We start from the raw sequence: 17,558 nt of genomic DNA, 5'->3' as shown, positions 1-17,558 counted from the left end.
AAAAAAAAAAAAAAAAAAAAAAAAAAAAAGCAGGAGGTATCACACTCCTAAGCTTTATACTTTATTATAAAGCTGCAATAATCAAAACAGCCTGGTACTGGCACAAGAACAGGCATACAGACCAATGGAACAAGATAGATTCCAGAAGCAAAACCACAATTTCTCAACCAACTCATCTTCAACAAAGCCTCCACCATCAACTACTGGGGAGAGGAGAACCTATTCAGTAAATGGTGCTGGGAAAACTGGCTGACCACATGCAGAAGATTAAAACAAGGCCTCCACCTATCACCACACACAAAAGTCAACTCTAAATGTATCAAAGACCTAAACGCAAAACCTAAAACTATGAGAACCTTAGAAAATGCAGGAGACACCCTTATGGAAACTCGAACTGGAAACCAATTCCTGATCAAAATCCCAAGTGCCCAGGTCATAAGAGATAAGATAGACAAGTGGGACCTCATCAAACTGACAAGCTTCTGCAAAGCCAAAGAAACCATCAAGAGAGAAAGACAGCCCATGGACTGAAAAAAAATATTTGCCAACTGTATATCTGACAAAGGTCTAACGACCTAAGATCTATAAGGAACTCAAAAGTGCCAAAAAGAAAAAAGCAAACAGCCCCATTACAAAGTGGGCAAAAGATATGAATAGACACTTCTCAAAAGAACATATACAAGCAGCCAACAGATACATGAAAAAATGCTTAGCCTCACTAGTCATCAGATAAATGCAAATTAAAACCACACTGATATACCACCTAACTCCAGTCAGGATGGCTATCATCAATAACTCAAAAAAACAACAGATGCTGAAGAGGATGCAGGGGAAAGGGAACACTTCTACAGGGTCAGTGGGAGTGTAAACTTGTACAAGCTCTGTGGAAAACAGTTTGGTGATTCCTAAAAGGTCTAAAAATGGACCTTCCAAATGACCCCACAATCCCCTTACTGGGAATGTACCCAGAGGAACTCAAATCACTATGAAAAATATACCTGCACGTGTTTATTGCAGTACTGTTCACAATAGCAAAAACATGGAACCATCCATGCTACCCACTGAAAGAGGACTGGATTTTTAAAATGTACATATACAGAATGGAATATTATGCAGCCATAAAGGACAAAATTATGAACTTTCACAGCAACTTGGATAGATCAGAGTCTATAATGCTGAGTGACCTACCACAGAAACAAAGAACTGAGTATCACATGTTCTCACTCATATGTGGACATTGATCAATTATTGTAATACTATAAGAAAAGGATTATCAGTGGTGAGAAATTGCTGTGGGAGGGGTGGCGGGCGGGATTGACAGTAGTAGGATTCTGCTGGATGCAGGGTGAGGAGAAGGGAACACACACCTCATCAATAAGAGTCTGCATAATGAATATTTGTATACTTAACCCTGAATTGTATGCCACATCTCTAAAATAAAAATTTTTTTAAAAAGGAAAAGAAAATCAATCCGATCATTTAATAAATATGTCAGACCCAGTGTTGAGACTGAAGGTACAACTGAGAATGGGGTAAGTGGTACTTATGCCATGGACTCCATGTCTGTGAGGAAGCAAGGCAGGGCGTTGCTGTGGCAATGCTTCCTGGGAATGTGCCATAAACTCCCTGCACAGTGAGTCAGCAGGTGCTGGAGTCAGGGGCCCCAGTGGAAGGAGCACTTGGCCTAGGCTTCCTATTCCATGAGTGGTTTTCCAGTCCCAGGTATCAGCCCCAAGAACAAGCATCACATTTGGCTGGCTCAAGGTTCAGCACTGGTGCTTACCTGAATGACTAAGTGCTTCTCTGTTTAAGAAGGGAAGATGGCAGTAGGGGCACAGAGGAAAGAGGGCCAAGAGTCCCACTCCACTAGACCTTGACAGGAAAACCTAAAGGATCTTCCCTCCTAGCTGACTGCTGGCTTGAAATTGTCCCCAGTAGGCTGGGTGCAGTGGCTCAAGCCTGTAATCCCAGCACTTTGGGAGGCTGAGGCGAGAGGATTGCCTGAGCCCGGGGTTCGAGACCAGCCTGGGCAACTTGGTGAGACCTCGTCTCCACAATATATCAAAAAATTAGCCGGGCATGTAACGCGTGCCTGTGGTTCCAGCTATCTGAAAGGTTGAGGCAGGAGGATTGCCTGAGCCCAGCAAGTCGAGGCTACGGTGGCCGTAAGTGTGCCACTGCATTCCAGCCTGGGCAACAAAGTTAGACGCCGACTCAAAAAAAAAAAAGATTGTCCCCAGTAAAGTCAGCTTTGGAACTCACAGCATGTGTGTGACCTGTTTATGACACATGGCAGCCATGAAGGGACCTTATGTGCATGATGACAGGCATCCATGATATACAGACCCATCTCAGTCTGGTGGCTTACAGAAATCCTCCTGAGGAAGGTGATATTTACTTTGAGAATTTCAAACAGGAAAAGCTCATGATCTCATTTCTCCATCTTCATTAAACATATAACTACTAACCACAGGCCCACTTTCAGTCCAGTGTAGAGGCTCTGAGGCTGATCTTTCTCCTTCTCAGTCTTACCAGACATTAAGAATGCCCATCAGAAATACCTGACATGGTCTGGTAGGAAGAAATGCTTAGTTTTGCAGGATATGTCATGATAAATAAGTCATTATCACAAGTTGCATAAATTTCTAACCGTTTTTATTGCCTCTAGGTAAGCAATCAAGAAGTTAAAAAAAAATAAGGACAATCATGAAAATACTTGCTTCTTGAATAACTTATACTCTTCTGATACAAATTTTGATTAAGAGAACTTAGCTGTGCTGCCTATATATGATGAAATATTGTCAAATATAGTTCTTACTTAATATACAACAAATGGTTAGTAAGCCCTTTTCATTTACAACTTTATGTAAAACTAAGTTGTGGTTGTGGTACAAAGCATTATTTCAAAAAATAAAAACAGTTACATTTACTATTTGGAATATATGCTTTATAATCAAATTCATATTTGAAAGGATTTTTTAAAAAGTCCAAGTTCTCTAGCTAAGATATTTGCTATGTACTCTGATAGAGTATTATGTCCCAGATGTTATCAGTAGAATCACTTTTTCAATATTTAGCATTTTGCTTCTTTATTACTTTCCTGATATTATAAATTTATTTATGTTCACACTGCTGATTAAAAAATACAGTTTTTAACAGGAATATTATGCAGCCATAAAGAAGGACAAACATATGGACTTCACAGCAACTTCGATGGATTTAGAGTAGATCAATCACAGAAACAAAGAACAGAGCATCATATGTTCTCACTCATAAGCGAACCTTGAACAATTATACTACTATAAGGAAGGGGTTGGCAGTACTGGGAAACTGTCGCAGAGGGTGGGATTGGAAGTTGAAGGAAACTGCTGGGGGAAGGAGGGGCATGCCTCATTAACAAAGGTACCTGCATAATTAATGTTTGTATACTTAACCCTGAATTGTACCCCACATCTTCATAAAAAAAAAAAAACACTTGGTAAAATTGCATTAAACCTTAGTAATGAGGTTATAAGTGACCCCTTTACTCCAAATAAAATAAAATGAATGAAAAAAAAAAATGAGCAGTTGTAATATTGAAGTACACTGGTTAAACAAGTGAAGGTGTGTATTGGCATCACTCAAAGAGTCACACTGGGTCTAGTCTATATGCTGCTGAATTACTGCATGGTAGGGTTGTTTTCTAGTTAATTTTCTCCTGATGAGGCACAGAAACACTATGATTTGTTAATAGTAATAACAGTTATCCAAAAAAAGAATCCCAAGAGTCTTTCTGTCTCTGTAGGTTGATGTAATACTGTATTCTACAACAGGCAACTCTTTTATGAAGCACATGAGCACATTTTTAAACAAGTATTTAAACCCTAATATTTCATTACTTGAAAAGCCAACTATTAGAAAAATCAAGGGGTTCTATGATTGTACGTAACCATAAGAGAAAAAATTAAGTTATCTTTTGTAATGCAATACTAATCAATATAACTTTTAAAGTACTAATAGATTGCCCTTTTTAAAACAAGAAAGCTATTCTGCCTTCATATTTCAACTTGCAAAGTACACCACAGCTGACTCTATTTTGTTCTATGGTCTGAAAATGCCTTGACAACAATTCAGATAACAAGAAGCGGCTCTAATTCATGTAATGGCTCGTGTCACCTGTCTCTCAGCCAATGAGACATTTAAAAGCATCTTTTTATTAGAAACACAAATCAATATACCCAAGGGATTACAATAACTGCTTGAAGCAATTTGTATTATCATTTCATCCTTGATGTTCTTGCTCTGAGCAACTTATTATTGTGAATGGCGTGAAAATGGCAATCTGTCACGATAGATTTTTCTTAACCTCTGTAAGAATTTTTTCCCTCTTACATGTAATCAAGTCTCATCTTATTAAATATGTCTGAGGCTAGGTTTTATAAAGCTGTTTATTACTCAAGTTGTACTCCTTGTAATTTAAACTTTTATCAAATATTATTACAAAAACAGCACTTAGTGATAAAAACTTTAGATTTGTTCAAAGTTTTAAAATAAAAATTTCAAACTTTGAGTAGACGCCATCTACTAAAATGAACCCTATAATGAGAGAATATATGCTAATTCTCAGCTCTAAAAATTTCTTTTAAACTTAGCATTTTCCTCCATCTAACAAAATTGTAGGAATGTCTGGATAAAACATGATACATTTTTGTATATTCTAATAAACTCCTGCAATAGACATAAAGCTATATTTTTCAAAATTATTAGACTTCAATAACTAATTTTAAGGACAAAACTAAAGGAGTAAATGAAGCTGGAACATCTGTCAGAGTCATTGAATTTAGCTATATTTTAACCATTTTTTATGGGTTTTAAAAAAATTTTTAGATGTTAGTGACTGCTAGGAAAAGGATGTAAGAACTAGAGCAAAGGTACTAAATCTTGAGTGAGCATCAGAGCCCTCCAGAGATGACATGTCTCCAGAGTTAGCCAATCATGGTGGTGTGCAGATACAGTCCAAGCAACTTGGGAAGCGAGAGAGAAGAATCTCCCGAGCCTAGGAGGTTGAAGCTACAGTGAACCATGATCATGTCACTGAACTCTAGTCTGGTTGACAGAGCCAGACCCCAACTCAAAAAAAAAGCAGAGATAAAAACAGAACAAAGGGCAACCCCCTCAATTCCCCTCCCATTGTGGGAGCTTTTCTGTTTTCTCAATAAATCCTACTTTCTTTAAAAAAAAATTAATTAGCCAGGCTTGGTGGCTCAGCCTGTAATTCCACGCCTTTGGGAGGCTGAGGTGAGTGGATTGCTGGGTTCGAGACCCACCTGGGCAACTTAGCAAGACCTCATCTCTACAATAAATAAAAAATGAGCCGGGTGTGGTAGCGCACCCCTGTAGTTCCAGCTACTTGGAAGGCTGAGGCGGAAGGATTGCCGGAGCCCAGCCAGTCGAGGCTGCGGTGGCCGGGAGCGGCTGCTGCACTCCAGTCTGGGCGACAGAGTGAGACTCTGTTTAAAAAAAAAAAAAATCATTATTAAAAAAAATGCATATTAATGGATAAAGTAGCATGATATCTGTCATCACAGGAAAAGATGAAGCAAGCAGAGAACATCTGTTAAACTTAGGGGCTGTGCATATAAGTGATCATATTGTTCTCTTTAGTTTTCTGTAGGTATAAAATTTTTCGTAATAACTTTTTTTAAAGCAGCTTCAAGGATCAAAAAAGGCAAAATGAAGACTAAAAGGAGAACTGGCCAAAAGATGTTATGGGACATCAGTTGAAGAGAATGACAGGTTTAAAATATTTTTTATAAAGCAACTAATAAAATTGGCTAAATAATTAGCATCCATCTGCTTAACTCTGGGGGGATATTTCTTAAAGTACAAACACTGGTCCTCAAGGAACCTGCAGCCAAGATGGGGAGGACAGTGCTCCCATCAGTCAAACCCATAGGGGAAATGGCAGCTGTAGCTGAGGACATGCTGGGATAGCCTTCCCCAGGATGTGAGGCCTCATCTGGGGCTGGGTCACTTTGCAGGGGGTGGGAGGAGGGGCGGGAGGGTGGGAGTTGGGCGATGGGGTTGGCTGGTGGAGGTCATGTGTGTAAGAGATCATGCCAATTGAGAGCCCGTTAGGGGTTGAAGCAGTGGGGGAGGCCAGAACCCTCCCCACTGTGGCTGCCTCAATAGAGCCAATGGAACCTACACACTCTAGCATGGCACCATGGACTCAGAACCCATCTCTGCCACACAGTCTCATGTGCTCCATGGACTCTTCCAGGGTTAGAAAATAGTAGTACACTGGGAAAGGTCCTCACTAACCACTCTGTGTAGCACTGATTATTTGGATTATTTTATTTTTAAAGCAATGAGATCCCGGAAACTTATACTGTAGGCCACACCTATAGTAGAAGACAACATCAAAGGATGCTGCAGGTGTCAGTGCAAGCAGACAGGAGGAGCAGAGGTGGAGAAAGCAGTCAGAGGCAGCCAGACTTAGTGACAGGATATGAAATCCTTATATCTGTGGCTGAAAGAAAAGGATTCTCTAGCCGTTGTATCATGCAGTAAAGGTGATAAGTAAATCAATACAGTATTTTTAAACTGAACTTATACTACAAGAGATCTGCAAACAATGGAGGAGTATAAGACTGCTAACATGCCTCCTCAGACGATGAATTACCGATGAAACTAGAATATGTGAAATAATGGTCAATCTGTCTTCACATGCTATCTACCCTCATTACTAGAAAACATTTTTTTAAAAGAAGAAACGCCTCCTCTCCAAAATATAACAGCAAGTTTGTAACTTTGGATACTCCAGGGTCTCTAACAGTCTCCAAACATCAACTCATTTTCATCACTGTACTCTACAATTTCATCACCAGTTAACTACTTTGCTTCCGAAGTTACTTGGTCATAAGGAGACTGCTCAGCGGCTGTCCACCATGCTCTGCAGTCACTGCTGTGGCCACCTGCCCTCCTCGCCTTCTCTAGTGACACACCCATATGCAACCTGCACCTCTGACCTACCCAGCCTCCATCTCTGCTTCTGCTTCTGCTTCTGGATCCTGAACATCAGCCTGAGAATAGCCACATCCTGGCTCCTTCATAAATGCGTGAATTCCAGCAACAGCTAGATCCTTAATAGCACTCAGCAACTTATGGGCCTAAACCTTTAGGATATATAATCTTTCTGGATCCTTTTAGGAACTGTCTCAGGGCATTAACATGCTCTGCATCAATTTCACTACCTCAACTGTTGTTATGATTAACTTTCTTCTTATATCAACATTGTCTTTCCTGTGTCATTTTTAATCCTAGCAACTCCAAGCAATTTTGCAAACTTGCATAATCCTGTTATATGCAGTGTAATAAAGGTATGAAATAAATGAAAATGAAGAGTATGTGAAAGAAAAAAGGAGGGAAGAGGACAAGAAAAGAGAAGAGGGAAAGGAGAGAGGAGGAAGAGACATACTGATTGCAAATATTTTCTGAGAATCAAAGAAGTCATGTTATATTGTTTGTGGTAGCTGTACAACACTATATAATTTTAAGTAATCTTAGTTTCATATGTTTAAGTTACAACTGGATGCCCATTAAACTTATTCTTCTATAGAACTAATTTTTTTTATAATATAAGACCCTCTATTCATCTAAAGTGTTAAGTTTTGTGATATTGATTTTTCTCACCAGCAAAAAATAAAACCAATAAAATTTGTTTCCCTTCTAGTATAATTGGTCAACTTTCTCTCACCATTACCTCCCCACAGTCCAGCTCCCTACCTGAAACAAAAACATGCTCAGTCCTCCCTTCCTCTAGCCCTTGGCCTCCCTTTCCCTCAAAACTCCTTATAAGTCCTCTAGAGTTGCCCTTGCACTGGAATTCCACCCTGTTAGTCTGCAGCATCTGCTGGAATTTGACCAATATTTTAACAGTGATACCTATTACTGGCTTCTTTCTTTGCTCCCCGCAGATGACCTCCACAGCTCAACGCTGCTGCCTGCTCACCATCTCTGGAAGGCTTTCCCCATGCCACATCCTATCCCTTGTCCCTCTCCCTCACTTAGCCCCAGAAGACAGCATTCTCTCGGGGCTCTGCACAGTTCCTCTTCCTTCTGCACTGGGGAAAACCCGAGAAGTCTTGTCCCCTATCGTGGGTAGTCAGGGAGGTTACTCAGTAAACATTTCCAGATTTCTCCTGTATGGGAGACATGACACACTTCCCTGCTTCCTTCGACTTCCTTGAGGCCATTTCATTGCTTTGGTCAATGACATGTGACCTATATGGCTTGCTGGAAGAAGCCTTGACAATCAGTCAGTATGTAATTTGCCATGTCCACTTTTTCTTATCCCAGTGGTCAAAGAAATATGTTTCCAAGATGGGTTGCTGAGGGATCATGACCAGTAAGAGCGGTCAGCCACGTCAGACCTGTATCATGAGGAAAACAAGTGGCAATGGGCAGTTTACTACCACAGCGTGATGTAGTCTATCCTGTCAGCCACTACTCACCAAAAACATTTCCAGCTCAAATCACTCTGCTGACCATGAACTCTGAAAATTAAATTTCAACTGACCAGTTATCGATCAATGTCCCCATATGTATTCTATGTGTTAGAAAGTTGTCAGAATTGAGTGTCAGGAACAGTTTTGTTTACCTGAAGAACTCCAATGAAACTTAGGTAAATGGCTAGATTCTCCTTTTGAATGTTTACTGTTTTGCTTGCAAAAGCCTTCTTTGAAGTCTAAAAGTTTGCTGTTTCCTAAGCAATAGAACAACACTGAAATGCAGTCTTCAGAAAATAATGTCTTGCAAACTGTACACAATCACTTCTGTCTTCCCTTCTCTATTTAGGGACAAATACCACATAATTTTTTTCATTCCATATATCAATATCAATACTTCCTCTGGAAAAATTACATCTGTTAACTTCTTGCCCAATGTAGCATGCTTGTAACCTTTTCCTGAATTTTATCCTTATAAAACTAACATTTAATACAGAAGATTTAATTACATATGCAAATTTATATATTTTGTATCTCTCTTAATTTACCTCTATATTTACAAGAAGTTTACCTATAAATCTGAAGACACCCCCAGGAGCTCTGCCATCAGTTGCACTGTCTGAGAAGCTGCCTCTCTTACAGTATGCTTCCTTGACACACCCAACTCTGTGTTCAACAACCACCCACCCTGCAATCAGAAGTGTGGGCTATCATGTGGGGTCAAGACAGTGCATTAGTCATTTAGACAAGTGCCCACCTTATGACAGTGTTCTCTAAGTCTCAGCTATCACTGTGATTATGATCTCATGTGGAGGAGGAGGAGCAAACACTTATTAAGTACCCACTGAGAACACTTTCACACCAATTTGTGAAAATAATAAGATGAGTAGCAAGGATATAAATCTAATTCAGTAAAACTCCAAAGATGTCTTTTCTCTTATGAGATATAATGCCAACATCAAGGAAATTTAAAAGGCTATTTAAAAAAGGGGGAGAGAAGAAGGAGAGAAGAGGAGGAGGGAGAAGAGAAATGAGAGACAGTAGAAAACTGGAAGAATTCCTACGCTACATGGTAGCCAACAGTACAGAGCCTAGTGTCTTGTATAGATCATTTACAAAATAACTATTTCTTGATTTGCAACAAGGGTTGGATCGAAAACTATGGAACTGGAAATCATTTTAATGAAAAATATTAAGAATTGCAGGTAGTATCTATTAAGCATCTACCATGTAGCACATTCTTTTCCTCTAATTGTTCTCAACAATGCCACCTAAGTCCTATCCCTATTTCACAAATCAGAAAACAAAAATGACCAAGGTTAAATGGTCAGCTAGCAGCACAGCTGAATGCCAAGTCAGGGGTAAAACTGCAGTACCAGAACTAACTGTTCACCATGGCCATAAACTTAAGAGGTCACTTTAATTTGGAATCAAAACCCTAAGTAAAGAGTACAATAAGCCAAAAATAAAAGATGTCTAGAGGGGGAAAAAAATTTGGAACTGAATCAAAGAAAAATTGACAGCAAATAAACTGAACTGAAGAATAAGGTGGATTAAAAAAAGAGAGGCACATTAAAAGGCAGTATAACTTTTAAGATTTTTAAATTCAATCTAAAATATCATAAATGTAAACATAAATGAATTTTAAAAAGAAACTCTTAGAACTTGTGTGTGCATTAGAATATTCTAGTTTTTGCTCACTTAAGAAAAAAATCACCATACTTCTCAGAAAACACACATAAATATTCATGTGTGTCAATACTCTGTCAATAATAAGCTTCATAATTTGTCTGTCAATAATAAGTTTAATAATTTGTTTTCCAATAATTTTAACACTATTACTGACTTGACTATAATTAAAACTCAAATTAGAATAAAATTGCAATATAAATCTAAGGAGATAATTTTGTCCATTATCACAACAGAATTTGTATTAAAATAATAATTGCACAACATTTTTCTTTGATTGTTGCTAATATCTGTTACACACAGACATCTGGAGTCCTAACAAGTACAAGAGACACACGGGGTCCCCCAGTGCATGGTGGGAACAAGCAGAGCAGCATGCAGAGGCCCCCACCTACTGTGCCACAAATGGCCCAGGGCTTCATAGGGTTGGTGATGCTTTCCTAATTTTCAAAGTTAACTATTTTAAAAATGGTATTTAGTGGGGAAAAAAAAAAAAAAGGAATACAGCTTGTCCTAAAAATATCTTTTCAAAGAATTATTTCATTTCTACAGCTTTGTAATAAAATTTCCAGTGAAAGGCAACCTTTTCTGCTAACTACCCACAGAGTGAGACAAGAATCCACGTGAGGATTTTTTGTTCTATTCAAATATACACGGATTATATTTCAAATAAAAATAATTAAAACCAACGGTCAGGAAGAGCTTTGCACATTAGCACATATTGTGACTTCAATTTTATAAAATGCATCATCTTAGTAGTAATTATTGAGAATGCATGCTAGCTTTTGCTATGGTTTAACTTACACACATATTGTTTGCATAAGTAACAATTTTAGAAATATAATCAATTTAGGAATATAGTCAAGCAGTCTTGTCTTTAAAACTAAAACTTGGTTTTCAATATGCTTCTTCTGAAATGGAAATAAATGAAACTGGTATAACAATGTAACATTAACAAATTAAATGCTATAAAAACATTAATAGAGATTTCTATTTTAAAAATGAACCATCAACATAAAAATAAAGAGTATAAATTGTAAAATAAATAGATTGAAGATAAGAAATTAGACAGCCACAATTAACTGTCAAATTATAGGCAAATTATATATCTAACAATGAAAATTTAAGACACATATAAAACTGATTAGCAAAGAGAAGATACTTTTGGAAATTCTTCAGTATGAGAATGCTGTTATATAAATACAGAAAACTCACATCCTAAATCAACATTTTTGAAAGTCTGTTTTTAAGTTCTACATTACGCTAAAACAAATGAGTTACTCAGAACTATATAAACTTTCTTACTGAAAGGAAAAAGCAAGTTCATTAAAGCAGTTGCTCCTCAATCTAGCCTACCTTATTTTTGGGATTGGATGTGTTCATTACACTTCGAGTCTCTTTTCCAGTATAAATGACAACACCTATTACAGTACCTGCAAAAACACGAAAATGGTCTTTATAGAAATACTTTAAAGGTAAGCAAAGAGATAACACTTTCTAATTAATTGTTTTCATAGAAAGTATTATTATGTTATTTGATTTTATATAAATTCAACCAACAGTAAATTTAATTTGGCTAATTTAAGAAAACCTTATATTAACTTTTAAAACAGACTTTGAACAAGTCAAATGACTTACTAAGTAATACAAACTTATCAACATGTAACATTAGAAAATGTACTAATATCCTTTACACTGACAACAGAAAGAATTGCACTGGCCTTTCACTCAGTCTAGTAAAATGGTAATTCTATCATCGAAGTTTAATCAAGAAAGGCTATATTCTTAAAAGATCAAACTAGGCCTTTGACCTTGAAACCAAGATGGTACCACTTGAATCGGTTTCTTTTAATAAGAGTATACTTCCACTGTAAAGATCTAAGTACTACTAAGAACTACTAAGAGCCTTTGCTAATACTTCAGAATGTATACAACTGAATAACAAAAAGATCATTTTAAAAATATTTCATTTATCACTTAGAAGTTACTAATCTCTTTTATTCATGTTTCTGAAACTTTGGTTTTTAATTTTACATGTCGAAGATAGAATAATTTTTAAACATAAGAGAAAAATAATAAAATGTCCTTAGAATGACCTACAGATTACAAAGGCTCACAGGCCCTCATCTCTAGAATGTCAAAATGTAAAACCATGGAAATCTCTTCCTGAAACTACAACTATGCATAGCCTATAATCCTAATTTTCATCCTTACATTTTTGAAAATTTTGAAGGCAAGAAACACAATTAATGTGAGAAAGAAAATATATACATAACATTCACTGAAATTAACAGTCATTATGGAACTAACTATAATAGATGTACAAAAACTCTTTGATGTCACATTAATTTAACATGTAAAATTTAGTGAGTCACAAGTTAGGATCTTTGAAGTAAATATAAAATAACTATGCCTTGGTTTTATATGAACCCTGACATGTTACATATTGCAAATGTTGCATAACTTCCTCTTTAAGAAGTCCAGGAGGATATTAATGTATTCCTTAGCAGTGATATCTGCAGGGAGTACTTGGAAAGTTGTGAGGCTTCAGTTTGCTGAGGTCATGAATGGCATGGTCAGCCTCACTTATATAATCTCCCCAATTGCACAAATGCTGACCTTATTATCATTATCCACATAAACATTAAGTTGCCTGTCCTTGGTATGCAAAAAGTATTAAATATATAATGACTTAATACTTTTTAAAGCTTTCAAAAAAACTTAGATAATAGAATAACTTTATGCCCGTGAAGCAAAATGTTAAATATCATCTGATCAATTATTTTTTCATTTTGCCATTTTAATTAAAATTAATAAAAATATAAAAAACATCTAGTGTTGAGTAATCACAATGACATAACAAGACAACTTGTAAAATTCATTGTTTAACACTAACAAAACAAGCATCAGAGAAGCCTTAAACTGATTGATCAAGTTATAGCCCTTGACCTAAAAGCAGATGTATGAGTCATGTGGGTTCTAGGCTGGTATTACAAAACCCAGTCCCCAAATTAAACGTGAGAGAGGACAAGACACACATAATAGGCATTTAACAAAGTTCCTGATGCTATATTTGTACAATCTGTTAAAGTTTGCTAAAGGCTCTCCTATGTACTCTTTCATTTGAATCTTACTAAAAATGAGTATTGACTGTAATACAATTAAATGCTTTCTTTTCCCCAAGTCTGTCATGTTTTTTAATATCTAAAATTACTAGGATCAGTACAGGAATATTTGGAACATTCTCTTTGACAAAGGGTATGTATTTATGGACTAGTATAGGTTAAAGGACTGCGTAAACTCTGTATATAGGACAAAAAGCAAAGGGGAAAGGAGTTAACTGTTTACTGAAAATGAGACATGAGAGGGCGACAAGATACAACACAAACTCATCTTGTGTTGCATCAGATAATGGAAGACTGAATATGACAAATATAAAATGTTAAAAAGATTTCTCAGTAAATGAGATACTTAATGGGAAAATTTCAAAACTTTATATTTTCAGTGTAAAATCAAGCTCCCCACAACCCCTCAACTGACTTCAACTGGCAAAGCTTGTATATCAGAAAGATCTGAGTTCAGGAATATGTTGGTAGATCAAAACTACCACAACAAAGAAATTCTTAACAAGTTCCTAAAAATGATGGTGATATAACAGTCACAATTAAATCAAAATTTTAGTTCATTTTATCCCAAGAAAAAGTTTTAAAGGATTTATGAGCACTTATTCTTTAAAGCCAAGTGATTACATTCACCTGATCCATATTAATGCATTTCAAATTGACTACAGCTAGTTAAAAATATTAAGATGTTTTGGGTCCAAAAGAGGGGGCATAAATATGATCATGTTTATTCACATGCTCTAGTGACTTAATGACTAAGGCCCTTGAGACCTGGCCTACTTCCAAAGAGGTCACTGGATGGTTGAAGTCTGGAAGTCACTATACGGTCCAATTCTATTATTTCAAACTGCTGTTCAATCACAGTGTCACTTGAGTGAAATAGTAATTACTTTCTTAGTTATTATGTGAGTCCCTTGTTACATGCTATACAGAAAATTTTACACAAAATCTTAACCAACTTCTAATTAAAAGTATATTTGCATTTTAAGCAAATTTTCTAATCCAAATCAGAAAAAATGCTAACAAGGTCAAATTTAGTAGAAAAAGATACTCTATATAAATATCTCAAATTTACGACTACAATATAAATGTAGCAAAATATTTGCAGCAAATCAAACTACTTAATATTTTAAGTATCAGCCTATTATAATACTTCCAGCTGCAATTTTCAACCACTAATATGAGAGTATCTTTAATTTGATAATCATCATCCAATCCTCACAAGTTCAAAATTCACTAAGAGAATTCATAGAAAATTATACACATATACAAAATATAAAACCTAGAACACTTTAACAAAATGATCAGTTGCTTTAAACTATTAGATCAAGAAAGATAGTGAAATGCTTACTTAAAATTTACTTGGAAAAAAAGGAAATATACATTTCACGTGTATGAGATAGAGAGTACTATCAACCAATCAACGTATTTGCTGGATCAATTATGCACCCAGATTCTGCCAGCATTTACAAGAAGGTGGGTGGGGCCACGTGTACCAGCCTCTGGGACAAACAACAGTATACAGGCACTTTCCTGGTGCCAGTCTCAACCAAATCTCAATATGCATACTGTTCCCTGATGCAGAGCTTTCATGGGATGGACATGCTGGGAGAGCAAACAGCACAGAGAAGACATATGGTGCACACTGCATGTAACACACCTATCACACACCAGGTGCAAGGAAAACTGAGAAAAGTACTAAATTGGCACTAAGGAAGTAAAACACAGATATAGTTTCCACATGGTCAGGGAAACAGAGTGACACAGGAGACCAGCACTCAGGTCTGGGGTCCACATGACCAGGCACAGCTCCTGGACAGGACATGTATGTTACACTTGTGCTCGCCCTGTCTCAGAAAGCTCAGCTTTCCTTTCAGGTTCTTGGCAGCTCAATGTTAGAAACACTCCCTTCATATGCTTGTCACTATGTAACATCGCAGTTCTCCAGGACCTGATACTGCATTTTGGCGAATCAATGTTTTCTGAAGAGGGAAAGGAAGCATCACAGCACCACAAGAGGTTCTTTTTGTCCTCTCTTTGGTCACCTCTCGTCTGATGTATGTCTTTATCTAACCTGAGTCCGATTCCCCTGCATTCTTTCTAGATCGGGGGTGGGAAAGCGCAGTTCACTTCACCTTAGTAGACAACTTGAATTCAATAGAGATACAACTTTTAAATAATTATCAACTTGTAACCAATTACAAAGAAGATAAGCGTTCACAGGTTACTCCTGCAAATCTTAAGTCTTTCAAACACTTCTCAGGATATAGCAGTCTGGTAATACACAGAGTTTGGAAATTGCTCACACTCACAGAATTTTCAAAGAAAGGTAAATATATTTTTAAAAATCTAAAATTAAAAAAAAAACAACAACCTTGCATTTGGAAGATGTCCAAACACTAACATTAAAGGCATCTTAGTTAACCTACTTGAATGGATGGTCTTAAAGCAATCTTTATACTCCTGAGAAGACAAAACACACTGGCAAATCAAATGCCACATGGCAGAGAAGAGAAGGGCCTATGATGGGCTGATGGGTTACAATGACTAATTAGTACCTGTGTCTCCAAAGTACACAATAAGCAGCTATCATGCCCAGGACATGAAAAGAACTGAAGTCAGGAGAGAAAACTGTCTTCAGGGACCTCTACAGGGTATTTCAAAAACCTTTAACCCAGGTTGCTTCTGGCACTTTGAGAGAGGCCACAAATCAACAGGGCTAAGGATCAATAACAATACTCTAATATGCATTCATACAAGATCCAGGTAACAAAAGATCAAATAAAATGTATTTTACAAAAGAGAATCTTCTACTGTTTTCATGAATGATCCTCAATTAAGAATAATATCAATAAGATGAAAAAACAGACAAATAAACATGGAGGATTTAAAGTTTCTGACCATGTATGAGATTCTGTGCCCTATAACATAAATGTTTTCTTATAAATTATTAAATGTTGAGCACTGAAAAGATGATGGTTTTCAAGATAGGCACAGCCGGATGCCATCCTGATCCAGGTGTGGCCTGGCTCTGGAACCTGGCAGGAATGAGGAGTTTTCTAAGTGCAGCCCTTCATCTATGAGGCCAGGCTGACTGTGGTCACGCTCACTGAAGTGCTGACAGACAAATGCAATTCATGACTCAGCAATGAAAATAGAGGCATAAAAATAACTGGCAGGCAAGACTCCAAGGTTCCCTTGGCTCAATGTGTCTGTTCCACATTGAAACCCTTCTAAAGGCCTACAGAGCCCAGGACCTGCCTGTCCACCTCTGAGATGTCTCCATGGTATGAAGACTCTTTCTCAGTTCGACAGATCTCAGGACCTTCCTGTTTACCTCTGAGTTGTCCCCACAGTAAAAAGACCTGTCCCATGCCACAGAGCCCAGGATGTGTCTATCCACTTCTCAAGTGTCTCCACAGTATAAAGACCCTTCCCGGGATCTGCAAAGCACAGGATCTACCCGCTCACCTCTGAGATACTCTGTGGTATGAAACCCTTCCAAAGGCCTACAGAGCCCAGGGCCGGCCTGTCCACCTCTGAGATGTCTTCAAGGCCTGAAGACCCTTCCCCCAATGTTTACAAGAACCCAGGACCTTTCTGTCCACCTCAAAGGTATGAAAACCCTTTCAAAGGCCTATAAATCCAGGACCTACCCTGCTCACCTTTGAGGTCTCTTCATGAAACACCATTCTTATTTCTTCTCTCCCTTTGTATTTTGAGAACTTTTAAAACAATATGTAGGTACAGATAGCATTGAGCATGCATAGAACTGATACCTATTAAAATAGTCACATGAGTCATCAAGTTTTTTAAAAAGATACAAAACACTAGTATGGAATTAGATCCCCTTCAAATTGTGTCCTCCACAAGTGAACATGTGTACTCCTCCAGGAGTCTATTGTGTAGCTCTGCCATACATACAGGACCCCACATAAACCCAAGCACACAGAACTTCCCTGCTGTCTGATCTGTTCCTTTTCCGTTGGCCAGGCACACTGGTCCTTGGATCCTTTTCTTAAGGGAACTATGTCCCTCTCAGCACTGGGCCTTCTGCCAATACTCCTCACACTCTTCTTGTCATCCACCTTACCTAGCTTACATATGTATATACTTTAAATCCAGGTTAAATGTCCCTTCTTCAGAAGAGCCTGCCCTAGACCATGTCTACACAATTTTTTTGTTTGTTTGTTTGTTTGTTTTGAGTTGGAGTCTCACTCTGTCCCCAGACTGGAGTGCAGTGGCCGCTCCCGGCCAC

General features: G+C 37.5%; 1 protein-coding gene across 1 annotated transcript in view; it reads right to left on the bottom strand.

Annotated features, from left to right (window-relative positions):
* Window positions 1-17,558, bottom strand: part of LOC103256181 (probable phospholipid-transporting ATPase IIB) — a gene marked incomplete at its 5' end in the record, with an annotated part of 83,399 nt that overhangs the window by 57,983 nt on the left and 7,858 nt on the right. Inside the window, one exon of the mRNA XM_021710449.1 lies at window positions 11,535-11,611. Coding sequence (XP_021566124.1) covers window positions 11,535-11,611 — 77 coding nt within the window. The remainder of the gene's footprint in view (window positions 1-11,534; window positions 11,612-17,558) is intronic.

The sequence above is a fragment of the Carlito syrichta genome, unplaced genomic scaffold (genome assembly GCF_000164805.1).
Source record: "Carlito syrichta isolate Samal-C Ts95f unplaced genomic scaffold, Tarsius_syrichta-2.0.1 Scaffold289008, whole genome shotgun sequence".
NCBI classification, from domain to species: domain Eukaryota; kingdom Metazoa; phylum Chordata; class Mammalia; order Primates; family Tarsiidae; genus Carlito; species Carlito syrichta.
Note: the sequence above shows the minus strand (reverse complement) of the source record. Positions and strands in the feature narration are given on the sequence as shown.